We start from the raw sequence: 15,882 nt of genomic DNA on the forward strand, positions 1-15,882 counted from the left end.
ATTCAGCTCCTTTCCAAAGAATTCAAGTATCATCTCTTCAACCTCAATTAGAGCAGGGACTATGATTTATTTTTCTGAAAGTAGCATGAAGGCACGCAATCATATTTGTTGGAGGAAGTGACAAGCACAAGTTTATTAACAAGGGAAATACCAGGATATTTCAGATTTACATATAAGCAAGACAAAAATACAAGGAAGCACTTAGAAAATGTCAGTTAGACATGGAGGCTTGAAGTTGCACTCTGACAATTATAGATAGTAAAAAAAGCAGCAGAATTGATTCCTTTTTGGTAGAAATTTGCTTGCTGCTTTATCAGAATAAAAAACTTGGGACTGGTGATTTTTAAAAGCTAAATGAAGCTTTTAAGAGTTCCTGGACTATAAAATATTTTTCATGTTAATACCATTTAAATGAGTTCTTTGCTTTTACAAGGCAGATGCTTACATGGATTTCTCGGGTTCCCCCACTCCCTTCTCTATTTCCACTGGAGTTCTATAACATAACAAGATCTTATGCCGGCCTCAAAGTATTTACCTTTCCAAAGTAATAAACAAAGATTTGCTAAGTTAAAAAAGGGATGACTGAATTTACATAGTAATCTATGCATTCAATTAACTGATAGTGATATAGGACTCTGAAAAATTACCCAGTATGAATATCCTTTATACATTTTATAATTCTAAGTTTCATTTTCATTACTTTTAACTAAAGTTATCCATATTAAAAAGGAGAGTTAACATTTGGGGGCACTCTACTACATCTCAGGTAGTCATCTAAGAACTCTACATGTATTATATCACTTAACCTTCTGAACAACCCTTTGCTACAGATACTATTATTACCCCAATCCCACAGATGAGTAAATAGAGACAGAAAGGTAAGTCACTTTTCCAATGAAAAATAGCTATTAAGTGGCAGAGCCAAGACTCAAACTAGAGTCTAGCTCTGGAACCCATGCTCTACATGGGCATTTCTCTAATTAGGAACACCCATGTCCTTACCTGTTCTGGTTTATGTTGCTGTACAGTGTTATAGATGTAACTCAAGCCTGCTCTAGTTAAGACGTAAGAAGCTTGCTCATTTATAAGTGTGTCCAAATGTGCTTCAATCTAAAATAAAATATGTCAGAAAGAAAATATTTTAAAAGAAGAGTAAGATTGAAGAGAGTAGAAGTAGACCACCCTGGAGTCAGCTTTTCATCATGGGCTTGCTCTTTGCAGTGACTATGAGGCCAGACCACGAGGCACAAGGGCTGCTTCTGTGACAGAAAGCTTTTCCTCCCCCAAAGAGTAAGTCCTCCTACAAAAGGAGGAGAGTGTCTCACTTTAAAAATGGTAACTGAAGAGGATTCCAGGACTAGCCAGTAGTCAAAAAAATCTGAGTTGCTTATCAACTCTCTTCAAAGATGGCAATAAGCAAAACACAAACAAAGAAGCAAAAAACACTAAAAACAACAACAGTGCAAAATGAAATACTTAGGAAGACTTCTGAGAAGATGAGGGCCTGATGTTACAGACCTCCACATACCCTCACCCTCCCAACTTCCTGGACTGAGTCAAACATTCAAATGTGCCATCTGGAGAAGCAGGTTTGTTACAATTAGGGAAAGTTGAGGACCTGGCAGAAGGTTAGTCAAAGACGTCAAGTTTAGGAACTGCCTACAAAGACCCAGCTAAGAAGTGAGTTGTATGTGCTCACCTGCTTTGTATTATTTTTGAGGAGGCCATCTAATGCTAACAGGGACAGAATCCCCAGAAGTAGACTTCCCTGGTGGGCTGAAGTATTTCCTAGTGGGAATAAGTCTGCTACTCCCTTATTTTTACCAGGACAGGGAATTCCCTCAGTTTTACCAGTTTGTTTGCCCATGATGGCATAGTATACTAACTGTGCTGCTAATATCTGAATGCTTGCCACTGTCCAAGTAACTCCAATAGCTGAGCCCTTCCCCCTAAAAAACTTACAACTAACTTAAAAGAGGTATGTTCTAAGAGAAAAACTCATATGAATAATAAGAACACGTACCTTTTCTGGAGGCAACACTATTAAAAGACAGAATATTTTAATTTTTTTTTAGGGCACCCTGGGTGGCTCAGCGGTTTAGCGCCGCCTTCAGCCCAGGGCCTGATCCTGGAGACCCGGGTTCGAGTCCCACATCAGGCTCCCTGCATGGAGCCTGCTTCTCCCTCTGCCTGCGTTCCTGTGTGTCCCACCCCCTGTGTCTCTCATGAATAAATAAATAAAATCTTTAAAAAAATTTTTTTTAAGTGAATGTCCAAGAAAGCACAATTAGAGCCTTTAGTCAACTACATTACTGGAAATCAAAGAAAAACAAGATGTACAAATATAAACATATAATGAAAGAGTTAATGCTAAAAACCAAATGAGTATCTGAAGAATAGAAGGAAAGCAATACAGTAACATCGAAGAAAGATTAAACTAAAGAGATATAAAAAGAAATTAGAAGAGAGATTCTGGAGATAAAACCAACTAAGGGCAGGAGCTTCAGAATATAAAAAGTAACAGATGGAAAAAAAAAAAGTAACAGATGGAAAAGTGAAAATTAATTAGTAGAAAACGTTATTGAGCAAAAGAAAGGATTAAATCTTCAGACTGAAATGGCTCTGCAAAATCCAAATGGAAATAATGGAAAAGGAGACATACCAAAAAAAATATCCTGAGGAAATACCTGAACTCAAAGGAAAATCCTTACAAGCTTCCAAATGGACAGAATAAGTTACCACAAAGAAAAGAGTCAGACTAGCCTGAACTTACTTGAAACACTGGAAGAAGGCAAGTAAGAGGGGAAAGAAATTTAATAGACTATTGATAGAAAAGCTCTGAAAATCAAGCCTCTTCTATTCAACAAGGTGAATTTTCTTTGGAGGTCCTAAATAAGCCACACCTTCTAGGATCTACATCATTGTACAGTCCATTGCTCTGGGCTGGCCTATGCAACTAGCATTGGCCAACAGCCAATCAGCAAGCATGGGGCTTATCCCCTTGGAATGCAAAACAGGACTACAGAATATTTAAGAAACACAGATAATTGGTGATAAAACAGATCAATGAACACCTGATATATCTGAACTCCTTGAGAAAAGATTTACACAAATGGCAGAGTTTAAGGGCTGAATTAGTGATAAATACAGGAAAAACCAGTGAATTCTTTTAAAAAAAATTTATTAGTTCCACAAAAAAAGAGTTATGTACCAAAGGAAAATTAATCATACTTCATTATATTTCTTTTGAAAGAAGGAATTAGGAATTAGATCATATCAAAGGTTTAAATGTATCAAAACTTATATTATTTTTTTTTTTAAGATTTTATTTATTTATTCATGAGAGACAGGCAGAGGGAGAAGCAGGCTCCATGCAGGGAGCCCGAGGTGGGACTCGATCCTGGGTCTCCAGGATCACACCCTGGGCCGAAGGCAGCACTAAACCACTGAGCCACCCAGGCTGCCCGAAACTTATTCCTTAGAATCCCTAAAACTTTACAAATATATTTTTACTATAGCCACTGCCAAATTACTTATATACTTGTAATAACAGAACATTCAGAATTTTTTTTAAGAACATCATATATACCAAAAATAACTATTTCAAAATCAGAAGCCAAATATCTGGTAAATTTTACAAATGGCTTTGTTTTAGCCACTTTACAAATTGTTAAGTGATACCATTTGGCTTACAGGACTAGAGTCATTGGTATAACAAACTGTAATGTTTTGCCTAACACTGGTTTACACATAGATAAAAATATATCTGTCCTCTGTAACACCTTCTGCACTAGCTAGAAAGCTTGAAAAATATAGCATATTATTCACAGTTCAGAAACTGAAATCTGCATACAGAATAACTGTTCCAATCAATAAGAAAAGCTTCATTCCACCATCACAAACTATGGTTTGAATAAAATACATATTCTAACTTCCCCCCCAAAACCAAAATATCGAGCGAGCGAGCGAGAGAGGACTTCCATCAGACTACACCAAAAGATTTATAGAAAATAGGTCTCTGAAATTGGATCAAAGCCAGTATCTGATATCGTATGCAGAAAAAAAGGCTCCATCACAGTGAGCTGTCATCTTATGGTAAATTTACCTGAAACTGCAGCATTTCTAGACGTCTGTCAGTGAACTCAAACAGAGCTAGTGTTGTCTTCATCATATATAGTGAATTGACCATGAAAGTGGCCATGTCAGCTGTGCCTAAATTGCTGGCAGATACAGTACACATTTGCAGGAGAGGATCCAAGACACATGATAAAACCTATAAATGAAAAATCAAATGAAATTTATTCTTTATTTTCCAATCAGTGATAACAGGCCTGGGTTAACAGTACTTCAGTATAAATGTCAAACTGATTGGAAGGGGGTCAACTGACAGAAGTACATTTAAAAAAGATTAAATGGTACAGTTCTCACAATGTCTTTTACAATGAGCATCACTGAATAAAATATTTTTCAAACTAAAGAGAGCTGGTTTAATATTTGAAGGAAAAACTAATGGAATTGTTAAAATGTATGGGTTATAAAATGTCAGAATTTTAACAACGTATAATAGAGGAACAATAAATATAAAAAATTTTATATTAAAAAATATAAAATTATTTATAGCATACTTGTACAAAGTCAGCTTGACGGGCATCTAATGGTACAACTGAAGAATCGTGAGATGCCAGAACTTCACGCAACAACATGAGTGTCTGATTTAATGCAGAGCTCGGTCCAAGATCAGGTGGTGGGAGCTCAACCTAAAATAAAAGGTGGTTTACCCACAGCTTACATTTTTCACTAACTTTTAATGTATAAATGAATGCAATTCACAGTAAAATACTTATAAAATATGTAAAGCTTTGACACATTACAAAATCATAATTTATCAATAGGTTATACTAATAAGCATAGAAAGTGACACAAGTGTTTTGCTTTATTATTACAGAATATATTCTTTTCACCGCTATATAGAATTTGCACTTCTAAAATTCAAAAAGTTTTAAGAAAACTTAGAAGTCTTTGAATTGTAGAATTATATATTTATACAAACTTGAAATGGCTTACTGTTTTGTTTTTTTTAGCCCAAATCATAATAAAAAGGCATTCTAGAAACCAGTATTCCCCCAACAATAACATAACTAAGAATCATCATCCATCCCTAGGCCCAGATCTTAGATATTTTGGTTCAATATGCATAGGTTTGGGGTCTAGGAATCTATCTTTCAGTAAGCACCATACACAATTTTCAGGTGATTAATCTATGGGCTATACACTTCACAAAAATACAGTGCACACTATATTCTACACAGTATAACACTGTCATTAAAATTTTAAGCACTGAAGTTAAAGACTATTTTACATTTTAGATTATCATTGAGACGCCTAGGTGGCTCAGCGTTTGAGCCATTTGCCTTCGGCTCAGGGTGTGATCCTGGAGTCCCAAGATCGAGTCCGACATTGGGCTCCCTGCATGGAGCCTGCTTCTCCCTCTGCCTGTGTATCTGCCTCTCTCTCTCTATCTCTCATGAATAAATAGATAAAATCTTTAAAAAAAGAAGAAAAAGGAAATAAATGAACATTTCAGATTACCATTTACTAGTTGTATGTCCTAGGTAAGCTCTTTAACTTCACAGAGCTTCAGAGGGATTCTGTAGGGATAAACTGGGATTGTTGTATCTAAATTATAGGTATGGTACCAGGCACTTAGTAACTGGAAGGTATGCCAAGTTCATTACACCTACTTTAAAAAAAATTTATTTATTCATGTGCGACAGAGAGAGAAAGAGAGGCAGATACATAGGCACTGAGCCACCAGGCTGCCCATCATTAGCCCTACTTGCTAACATCATGATATCCAAGAAGATGTCCCTATGAATTTTTTAAATCACATTTTTCTGAGTACTTATAATATTAATATAGATTTTGTTTTTTTAATAAAATCTCATACTTGAAGTCCATGTAAGGGACTGTATAGCCTTGTGTCAGACAGAAAGGTCTAAGAATTTTTTAAGTATCTGGATTTATATTAAGAATGTTTTATATAGAAAAGTTAATACATAGGTGACATCAGCAGGAATGGCAAAGTATGGACCTCTGAGAATCCTCCCTCCTTCACAAGAGCAACAAAACCAAAAAAAATATAAGACATGCAAAGAAACAAAAAAAATATGGTCCATGTACATAAAAAAAACGTCAGTAGGAACTTTCCTGGAGGAAGACTAAATACTGGAGTTACTACTTAAAAACTTTAAATCAGCTATTTTAAATATGTTCAAAAACTAAAGGAAACCACGTTAATGAACTAAAGTATGAGAACAATGTCTCATCAAATAGAAAATATCAATAAAGAGACAGAAATGATAAAAACAAATCAGAATTTTATGGTTGAAAATAAAATGTAAAATTCACTATAGGGATTCCATGGCACATCTGAATAGGCAGAATAAATGACCAGTGAACTTGAAGACAGATAATTAAGGTTACCCAGTTTGCAGAATCGGAAGGGGAAAAATGAAAGGAAATTCACAGAGCCTCAGATACTTAGGGAACACCATCAGCATGAGTACAATGGGGATCTTAGAAGAGGGTAGTATAGAGAGAATATTTGAAAAATAATAACAAAGACTTAACAAACATGATTAAGTCAAAACATTAATCTACATCCAAGAAGCTCACAAACTCCACAGAAAATAAATTTAAATAAATCCACCCTAAGACACATCACAAACTGTCAAAAGACAAAAAGAGAATCTGGAAGTAGTAAGAGAGAAAACTAACTGATTATGACAAAGGATTCTCAATAGATTAACAGCTGATTTCTCATCAGAAAACATAGAGGCCAGACAGCATTGGATGGCATATTCAAGGGCTGAAAGACTGTCAACAAAGAATTCTATAATCAGTAAAATTATTCTTCAAGAATGAAGGAGAAAGGGCAGCCCGGGTGGCTCAGTGGTTTAGTGCCTGCCTTTAGCCCAGGGTGTGGTCCTGGAGACCCAGGATCAAGTCCCACATCAGGCTCCCTGCGTGAAGCCTGCTTCTCCCTCTGCCTGTGTCTCTGCTCCCCCCCCCCCCCCGTGTGTGTGTGTGTCTCTCTCATGAATAAATGAATAAAATCTAAAAAAAAAAAAAAAAAGAATGAAGGAGACATTGACATTCCCAATAAGCAAAAACCAAAAACTATTCGGAAACCTGTTCCACACGAAATATGGGAAATCAGGCTAAAGTACAGGAACACTAGACAGTAACTCAAATTTACATGAAGAAAAAAGAACACCAGTAAAAGTTCTGACACAGGTAAATACAAGACAGTATTAATGTACTTTCCATTTGTAATTCCTTTTTTCCATTTTTTAAAAGACAACTGCATGAAGCAATAATTATAATTCCAAGTTAATGAGCACACAATGTAGAAAGATGTAATTTGTAACAATAATAGTGTAAGGCAACAGGAAAACTGAGCTTGTAGGAGTAAAGCTTTCATATGCTATTGAGAGTAAGTTGGTATTAACCTGAACTGTTATAAATTAAGATGTTAATAGTAATTCCCAGGGCACCACTAAGAAACTACACATGCTCTCTTCTCATATACATGTATTTAAATAAATAGTATAGGAATTAAAGTAGCATAGTAGAAAATATTAACACAACAGAAGGCAGTAATAGAGGGACAAAGGAACAAAAATTTAAGACACACAAAAATAGCAAAATGGCACTACTTTATAAGCAATTAAATTAAATGTAAATGGATTAAACATCCATCCAAAAAGCAGATTAGCAGGTAGATTTTTTTATTTATTTGAGACACACACAGAGAGAAAGAGAGAGAGAGAAAGAGAGAGACAGGCAGAGGGAGAAGCAGGATCTGTGCAGGGAGCCTGACGTGGACCTCGATCCCAGGTCCTTAAGATCATGCCCTGGGCTGAAGGCGGCACTAAGCCACTGGGGCTGCCCCAGGTAGATTTTTTTAAAAGAATGATTCAGGGATGCCTGGATGGTTTGGGACGCCCAGGTGGCTCAGTGGTTTAGCACCTGCCTTGGGCCCAGGGAGTGATCCTGGAGTCCCGGGATGGAGTCCCACATTGGGTTCCCTGCATGGAGCCTGCTTCTCCCTCTGCCTGTGTCTCTACCTCTCTCTCTGTCTGTGTCTCTCATGAATAAATAAATAATAAAAAAGAATGATCTAACTATTTATAGGCTGTCATCCAAAAACAATTTAGATTTAAAGACACAAAAAGGTTGAAAAGTGAAAGGACAGGAAATGATAAATCTTGTATACAAAAACCGAAAGAGAACTACAGTAGTTATACTGATTTCAGACACAATAAATTTTGAAGGCAAAAACTGCTACTAGAAACAGAGAAGGATATTTTATAATGTTTATTATCAAGAAGACATGACAATTACCAACATGTGTGCATCTAACAATAGAGCCCCAAAATATATGAAGCCAAGATTGAAACAAAAATTGAAGAAAAAGTATCTCTCATGGCAAATATTTCAAGTTTCACACATCTTTCATTTTTCTTTCCTCTTTTTTTTTGTATTAAACTCAAATTGAATTAAGAAAAACACCAGAATATAAAGTCATCTTTATAAAAGTATTTTCTATTCATTCACCCAATTTAAAAGATATCTAGAGGATCCCTGGGTGGCTCAGCAGTTTGGCCCTGCCTTCGGCCCAGGGCGTGATCCTGAAGTCCCGTGATCGAGTCCCACATCGGGCTCCCGGCATGGAGCCTGCTTCTCCTTCTGCCTCTCTCTCTCTCTTTCTTTCTCTCTCTCTCTCATGAATAGATAAAATCTTCAAAAATGAAAAAAAAAGGAGGAGGGGCAAGATGGCGGAAGAGTAGGGTCCCCAAATCACCTATCCCCACCAAATTACCTAGATAACCTTCAAATCATCCTGAAAATCTACGAATTCGGCCTGAGAATTAAAGAGAGACCAGCTGGAATGCTACAGTGAGAAGAGTTCGTGCTTCTATCAAGGTAGGAAGACGGGGAAAAAGAAATAAAGAAACAAAGGCCTCCAAGGGGGAGGGGCCCCGCGAGGAGCCGGGCTGAGGCCGGGGCGAGTGTCCCCAGGACAGGAGAGCCCCGTCCCGGAGGAGCAGGAGCTGCACCGACCTTCCCGGGCGGAAAGGGGCTCGCGGGGAGTTGGAGCAGGACCCAGGAGGGCGGGGATGCCCTCGGGCTCCCGGGGACACTAAAAGGCACCTGCGCCCCGGGAGAGTGCGCCGAGCTCCCTAAGGGCTGCAGCGCGCACGGCGGGACCCGGAGCAGCTTGGAGGGGGGGAGGGGGCTCGGGGGCGGCTCCGCGGAGGGGGCTGCGGGGCGGGAGCGGCTCGGGGGGCTCGGGGGCGGCTCCGCGGAGGGGGCTGCGGGGCGGGAGCATGAATCCAACAGCGCAGACCCCGGAGCACAGGGCGCCGGGACACAGCCCAGGATCCGGCCTCCCCCGGGACAGGCAGAGGCCAGGAGGGCCCAGGACAGCAAGGATGCTCCTGCCCCGAGCTGAGCAGATCAGCGGCCCCGCCCCGGAGCCTCCAGGCCCTGCAGACGGAGAGCTCTGTAGTTACTGTGGGGGCTGAATCCAAGTTTCCAGAGCTGCCACAGCCACTGGGGTTGTTCCTCCTGGGGCCTCACGGGGTAAACAACCCCCACTGAGCCCTGCACCAGGCAGGGGGCAGAGCAGCTCCCCTAAGTGCTAACACCTGAAAATCAGCACAACAGGCCCCTCCCCCAGAAGACCAGCTAGACGGACAAATTCCAGGGAAAGTCAAGGGACTTAAAGTATATAGAATCAGAAGATACTCCCCCGTGTTTTTTTATTCTTTTTGATTTCTGATTACTTCCCCCACCTCTTTTTTTCACCTTTCTTTCTTTTTCTTTTTCTTCTCTTTTTTCCTTTTTTTCTTCCTTTTTTTTCTTCTTCTCTTTTTCTTTTTCCCAATACAACTTGTTTTTGGCCACTCTGCAATGAGCAAAATGACTAGAAGGAAAACCTCACCTCAAAAGAAAGAATCAGAAACAGTCCTCTCTCCCACAGAGTTACAAAATCTGGATTACAATTCAATGTCAGAAAGCCAATTCAGAAGCACTATTATACAGCTACTGGTGGCTCTAGAAAAAAGCATAAAGGACTCAAGAGACTTCATGACTGCAGAATTTAGATCCAATCAGGCAGAGACTAAAAATCAATTGAATGAGATGCAATCCAAACTAGAAGTCCTAACGACGAGGGTTAATGAGGTGGAAGAACGAGTGAGTGACATAGAAGACAAGTTGATGGCAAAGAGGGAAACTGAGGAAAAAAGAGACAGACAATTAAAAGACCATGAAGACAGATTAAGGGAAATAAACGACAGACTGAGGAAGAAAAACCTACGTTTAATTGGGGTTCCCGATGGTGCCGAAAGGGCCAGAGGGCCAGAGTATGTATTTGAACAAATCTTAGCTGAAAACTGTCCTAATCTGGAAAGGGAAACAGGCATTCAGATCCAGGAAATAGATCCCCTCCTAAAATCAATAAAAACCGTTCAACACCTCGACATTTAATAGTGAAGCTTGCAAATTCCAAAGATAAAGAGAAGATCCTTAAAGCAGCAAGAGACAAGAAATCTCTGATTTTATGGGGAGGAGTATTAGGGTAACAGCAGACCTCTCCACAGAGACCTGACAGGCCAGAAAGGGCTGGCAGGATATATCCAGGGTCCTAAATGAGAAGAACATGCAGCCAAGAATACTTTATCCAGCAAAGCTCTCATTCAAAATGGAAGGAGAGATAAAGAGCTTCCAAGACAGGCAGGAACTGAAAGAATATGTGACCTCCAAACCAGCTCTGCAAGAAATTTTAAGGGAGACTCTTAAAATTCCCCTTTAAGAAGAAGTTCAGTGGAACAGTCCACAAAAACAAGGACTGAATAGATATCATGATGACACTAAACTCATATCTCTCAATAGTAACTCTGAACGTAAACGGGCTTAATGACCCCATCAAAAGGCGCAGGGTTTCAGACTGGATAAAAAAGCAGGACCCATCTATTTGCTGTCTACAAGAGACTCATTTGAGACAGAAGGACACCTACAGCCTGAAAATAAAAGGTTGGAGAACCATTCACCATTCAAATGGTCCTCAAAAGAAAGCAGGGGTAGCCATCCTTATATCAGATAAACTAAAATTTACCCCGAAGACTGTAGTGAGAGATGAAGAGGGACACTATCTCATACTTAAAGGATCTATCCAACAAGAGGACTTAACATTCCTCAATATATATGCCCCGAATGTGGGAGCTGCCAAATATTTAAACCAATTAATAACCAAAGTGAAGAAAAACTTAGATAATAATACACTTATACTTGGTGACTTCAATCTAGCTCTTTCTACCCTCGATAGGTCTTCTAAGCACAACATCTCCAAAGAAATGAGAGCTTTAAAAGATACACTGGACCAGATGGATTTCACAGATATCTACAGAACTTTACATCCAAACTCAACTGAATACACATTCTTCTCAAGTGCACATGGAACTTTCTCCAGAATAGACCACATACTGGATCACAAATCGGGTCTGAACCGATACCAAAAGATTGGGATTGTCCTCTGCATATTCTCAGACTATGATGCCTTGAAATTAGAACTAAATCACAACAAGAAGTTTGGAAGGACGTCAAACACGTGGAGGGGACGGACCATCCTGCTAAAAGATGAAAGGGTCAACCAGGAAATTAAGGAAGAATTAAAAAGATTCATGGAAACTAATGAGAATGAAGATACAACCATTCAAAATCTTTGGGATGCAGCAAAAGCAGTCCTAAGGGGGAAATACATCGCAATACAAGCATCCATTCAAAAACTGGAAAGAACTCAAATACAAAAGCTAACCTTACACATAAAGGCGCTAGAGAAAAAACAGCAGATGGACCCTACGCCCAGCAGAAGAGAGTTAATTAAAATTCGAGCAGAACTCAACGAAATCGAGACCAGAAGAACCGTGGAACAGATCAACAGAACCAGGAGTTGGTTCTTTGAAAGAATTAATAAGATAGATAAACTATTAGCCAACCTTATTAAAAAGGAGAGAGAAGACTCAAATTAATAAAATCATGAATGAGAAAGGAGAGATCACTACCAACACCAAGGAAATACAAACGATTTTAAAAAAATATTATGAACAGGTATACGCCAATAAATTAGGCAATCTAGAAGAAATGGACGCATTCCTGGAAAGCCACAAACTACCAAAACTGGAACAGGAAGAAATAGAAAACATGAACAGGCTAATAACCAGGGAGGAAATTGAAGCAGTCATCAAAAACCTCCCAAGACACAAGAGTCCAGGGCCAGATGGCTTCCCAGGGGAATTCTAGCAAACGTTTAAAGAAGAAATCATACCTATTCTACTAAAGCTGTCTGGAAAGATAGAAAGAGATGGAGTACTTCCAAATTCGTTCTATGAGGCCAGCATCACCTTAATTCCAAAACCAGACAAAGACCCCACCAAAAAGGAGAATTACAGACCAATATCCCTGATGAACATGGATGCAAAAATTCTCAACAAGATACTGGCCAATAGGATCCAACAGTACATTAAGAAACTTATTCACCAAGACCAAGTAGGATTTATCCCCGGGACACAAGGCTGGTTCAACACTTGTAAAACAATGTGATTCATCATATCAGCAAGAGAAAAACCAAGAACCATATGATCCTCTCATTAGATGCAGAGAAAGCATTTGACAAAATACAGCATCCATTCCTGATCAAAACTCTTCAGAGTGTAGGGATAGAGGGAACTTTCCTCGACATCTTAAAAGCCATCTACGAAAAGCCCACAGCAAATATCATTCTCAATGGGGAAGCACTGGGAGCCTTTCCCCTAAGATCAGGAACAAGACAGGGATGTCCACTCTCACCACTGCTATTCAACATAGTATTGGAAGTCCTAGCCTCAGCTATCAGACAACAAAAAGACATTAAAGGCATTCAAATTGGCAAAGAAGAAATCAAACTCTCCCTCTTCGCCGATGACATGATACTCTACATAGAAAACCCAAAAGCCTCCACCCCAAGATTGCTAGAACTCATACAGCAATTTGGTAGCGTGGCAGGATACAAAATGAATGCCCAGAAATCAATGGCATTTCTATACACTAACAATGAGACTAAAGAAAGAGAAATTAAGGAGTCAATCCCATTTAAAATTGCACCCAAAAGCATAAGATACCTAGGAATAAACCTAACCAAAGAGGTAAAGGATCTATACCCTAAAAACTATAGAACACTTCTGAAAGAAATTGAGGAAGACATAAAGAGATGGAAAAATATTCCATGCTCATGGATTGGCAGAATTAATATTGTGAAAATGTCAATGTTACCCAGGGCAATTTACACGTTTAATGCAATCCCTAAAAAAAAATAAAATAAAAAAATAAAATTAAAATTAAAAAAAAATAATGCAATCCCTATCAAAATACCATGGACTTTCTTCAGAGAGTTAGAACAAATTATTTTAAGATTTGTGTAGAATCAGAAAAGACCCCAAATAGCCAGGGGAATTTTAAAAAAGAAAACCATATCTGGGGGCATCACAATGCCAGATTTCAGGTTTTACTACAAAGCTGTGGTCATCAAGACAGTGTGGTACTGGCACAAAAACAGACACTTAGATCAATGGAACAGAAGAGAGAACCCAGAAGTGGACCCTGAACTTTATGGTCAACAAATATTTGATAAAGGAGGAAAGACTATCCATTGGAAGAAAGACAGTCTCTTCAATAAATGGTGCTGGGAAAATTGGACATCCACATGCAGAAGAATGAAACTAGACCACTCTCTTGCACCATACACAAAGATAAACTCAAAATGGATGAAGGATCTAAATTTGAGACAAGATTCCATCAAAATCCTAGAGGAGAACACAGGCAACACCCTTTTGGAACTCGGCCACAGTAACTTCTTGCAAGATACATCCATGAAGACAAAAGAAACAAAAGCAAAAATGAACTATTGGGACTTCATCAAGATAAGAAGCTTTTGCACAGCAAAGGATACAGTCAACAAAACTAAAAGACAACCTACAGAATGGGAGAAGATATTTGCAAATGACGTATCAGATAAAGGGCTAGTTTCCAAGATCTATAAAGAACTTCTTAAACTCAACACCAAAGAAACAAACAATCCAATCATGAAATGGGCAAAAGACATGAAGAGAAATCTCACAGAGGAAGACATAGACATGGCCAACATGCACATGAGAAAATGCTCTGCATCACTTGCCATCAGGGAAATACAAATCAAAACCACAAGGAGATACCACCTCACACCAGTGAGAATGGGGAAAATTAAGAAGGCAGGAAACCACAAATGTTGGAGAGGATGCGGAGAAAAGGGAACCCTCTTACACTGTTGGTGGGAATGTGAACTGGTGCAGCCACTCTGGAAAACTGTGTGGAGGTTCCTCAAAGAGTTAAAAATAGACCTGCCCTACGACCCAGCAATTGCACTGTTGGGGATTTACCCCAAAGATTCAGATGCAATGAAACGCTGGGACACCTGCACCCCGACGTTTCTAGCAGCAATGTCCACAATAGCCAAACTGTGGAAGGAGCCTCGGTGTCCATCGAAAGATGAATGGATAAAGAAGATGTGGTTTATGTATACAATGGAATATTACTCAGCCATTAGAAACGACAAATACCCACCATTTGCTTCAATGTGGATGGAACTGGAGGGTATTATGCTGAGTGAAGTAAGTCAATCGGAGAAGGACAAACAGTGTATGTTCTCATTCATTTGGGGAAATTAAATAATAGTGAAAGGGAATATAAGGGAAGGGAGAAGAAATGTGTGAGAAATATCAGAAAGGGAGACAGAACATAAAGACTCCTAATTCTGGGAAACGAACTAGGGGTGGTGGAAGGGGAGGAGTGCGGGGGGTGGGGGTGAGTGGGTGACGGGCACTGAGGGGAACACTTGACGGGATGAGCAGTGGGTGTTATTCTGTATGTTGGTAAGTTGAACACCAATAAAAAATTTATTTATTTTAAAAAATAAATAAATAAAAATAAAAAAATAAAGGATATCTAAAATATTGTTAAACTGATGACAATGATGATTCCTCAATATTATTTCTAAGTGAAGGAATTTTTTAAACTTTCATCTTTGTGTTTTCTGCAGGTCTGAATCCTTATAATGAGTTTATGTATATCAATTTTACAAAAATAATAAAGCAATCTAACCCCAGACTGAATGAAACATGTCAACTTGTTAACAGCAATTAATTCAGGATGAAAAGGGATGAATGACTTATTTTGTTCTTTATGTTTTCAACATTTTAAAATAATTTAATAAGTGCAGTTATAATTTTAGAAATTTAATTAGAATATATAGGTATCACATATACACACATGCATATATATAAGTAATATAAAATACACAGAAGCTACTCATACAAAAAAATTACTCGGGAATCTTTAGATCAGTATAAATCAGTAAGATTTTCCAGCACTCTAAGAGCTTTAATACAGAAATAGGCACTTATATAAACCTGAGGAAATGTGTGTGTGTGTGTGTGTGTGTGTGTGTGCGTGTGTGTGTGTGTGGCGGGGTGGGGGGGTGTTCCTAAAGCCTTTTATAAAAAGAAAAAATAATAATCAACGATTTAACAAATTCTCTAGGGAAACTTCAATATAGCTACATACACTGTATGATTAAGACTCTAATGTTTAATATACAATTTTCTCTTCTAAGTTATAAACCATAGTATAAGTATCATTTGGAAACCAAAAAAAAAAAAAAAAAAAAAAAAAGAGCCTTATGGAATATCTTTCAAAAATCCAGTGTTTTTCAATTGTCAATCAAAACAGAAGGCCAATGACCAG

The 15,882-nt window shown here is 38.5% G+C and overlaps 1 protein-coding gene across 8 annotated transcripts in view; it reads right to left on the reverse strand.

Moving 5' to 3' along the window:
• COG6 (component of oligomeric golgi complex 6) overlaps window positions 1-15,882 on the reverse strand; it is a 184,578-nt gene that overhangs the window by 109,579 nt on the left and 59,117 nt on the right. For all 8 annotated transcript variants that reach the window (XM_077867952.1, XM_077867951.1, XM_077867948.1 and 5 more), the window contains 3 exons: window positions 4,626-4,757; window positions 4,106-4,273; window positions 1,003-1,110 (listed from right to left, as the gene is read on the reverse strand). In XM_077867952.1, the coding sequence (XP_077724078.1) occupies window positions 1,003-1,110; window positions 4,106-4,273; window positions 4,626-4,757 (408 nt within the window). The remainder of the gene's footprint in view (window positions 1-1,002; window positions 1,111-4,105; window positions 4,274-4,625; window positions 4,758-15,882) is intronic.

This window comes from Canis aureus, chromosome 24 (assembly GCF_053574225.1).
Source record: "Canis aureus isolate CA01 chromosome 24, VMU_Caureus_v.1.0, whole genome shotgun sequence".
Classification (NCBI taxonomy): domain Eukaryota; kingdom Metazoa; phylum Chordata; class Mammalia; order Carnivora; family Canidae; genus Canis; species Canis aureus.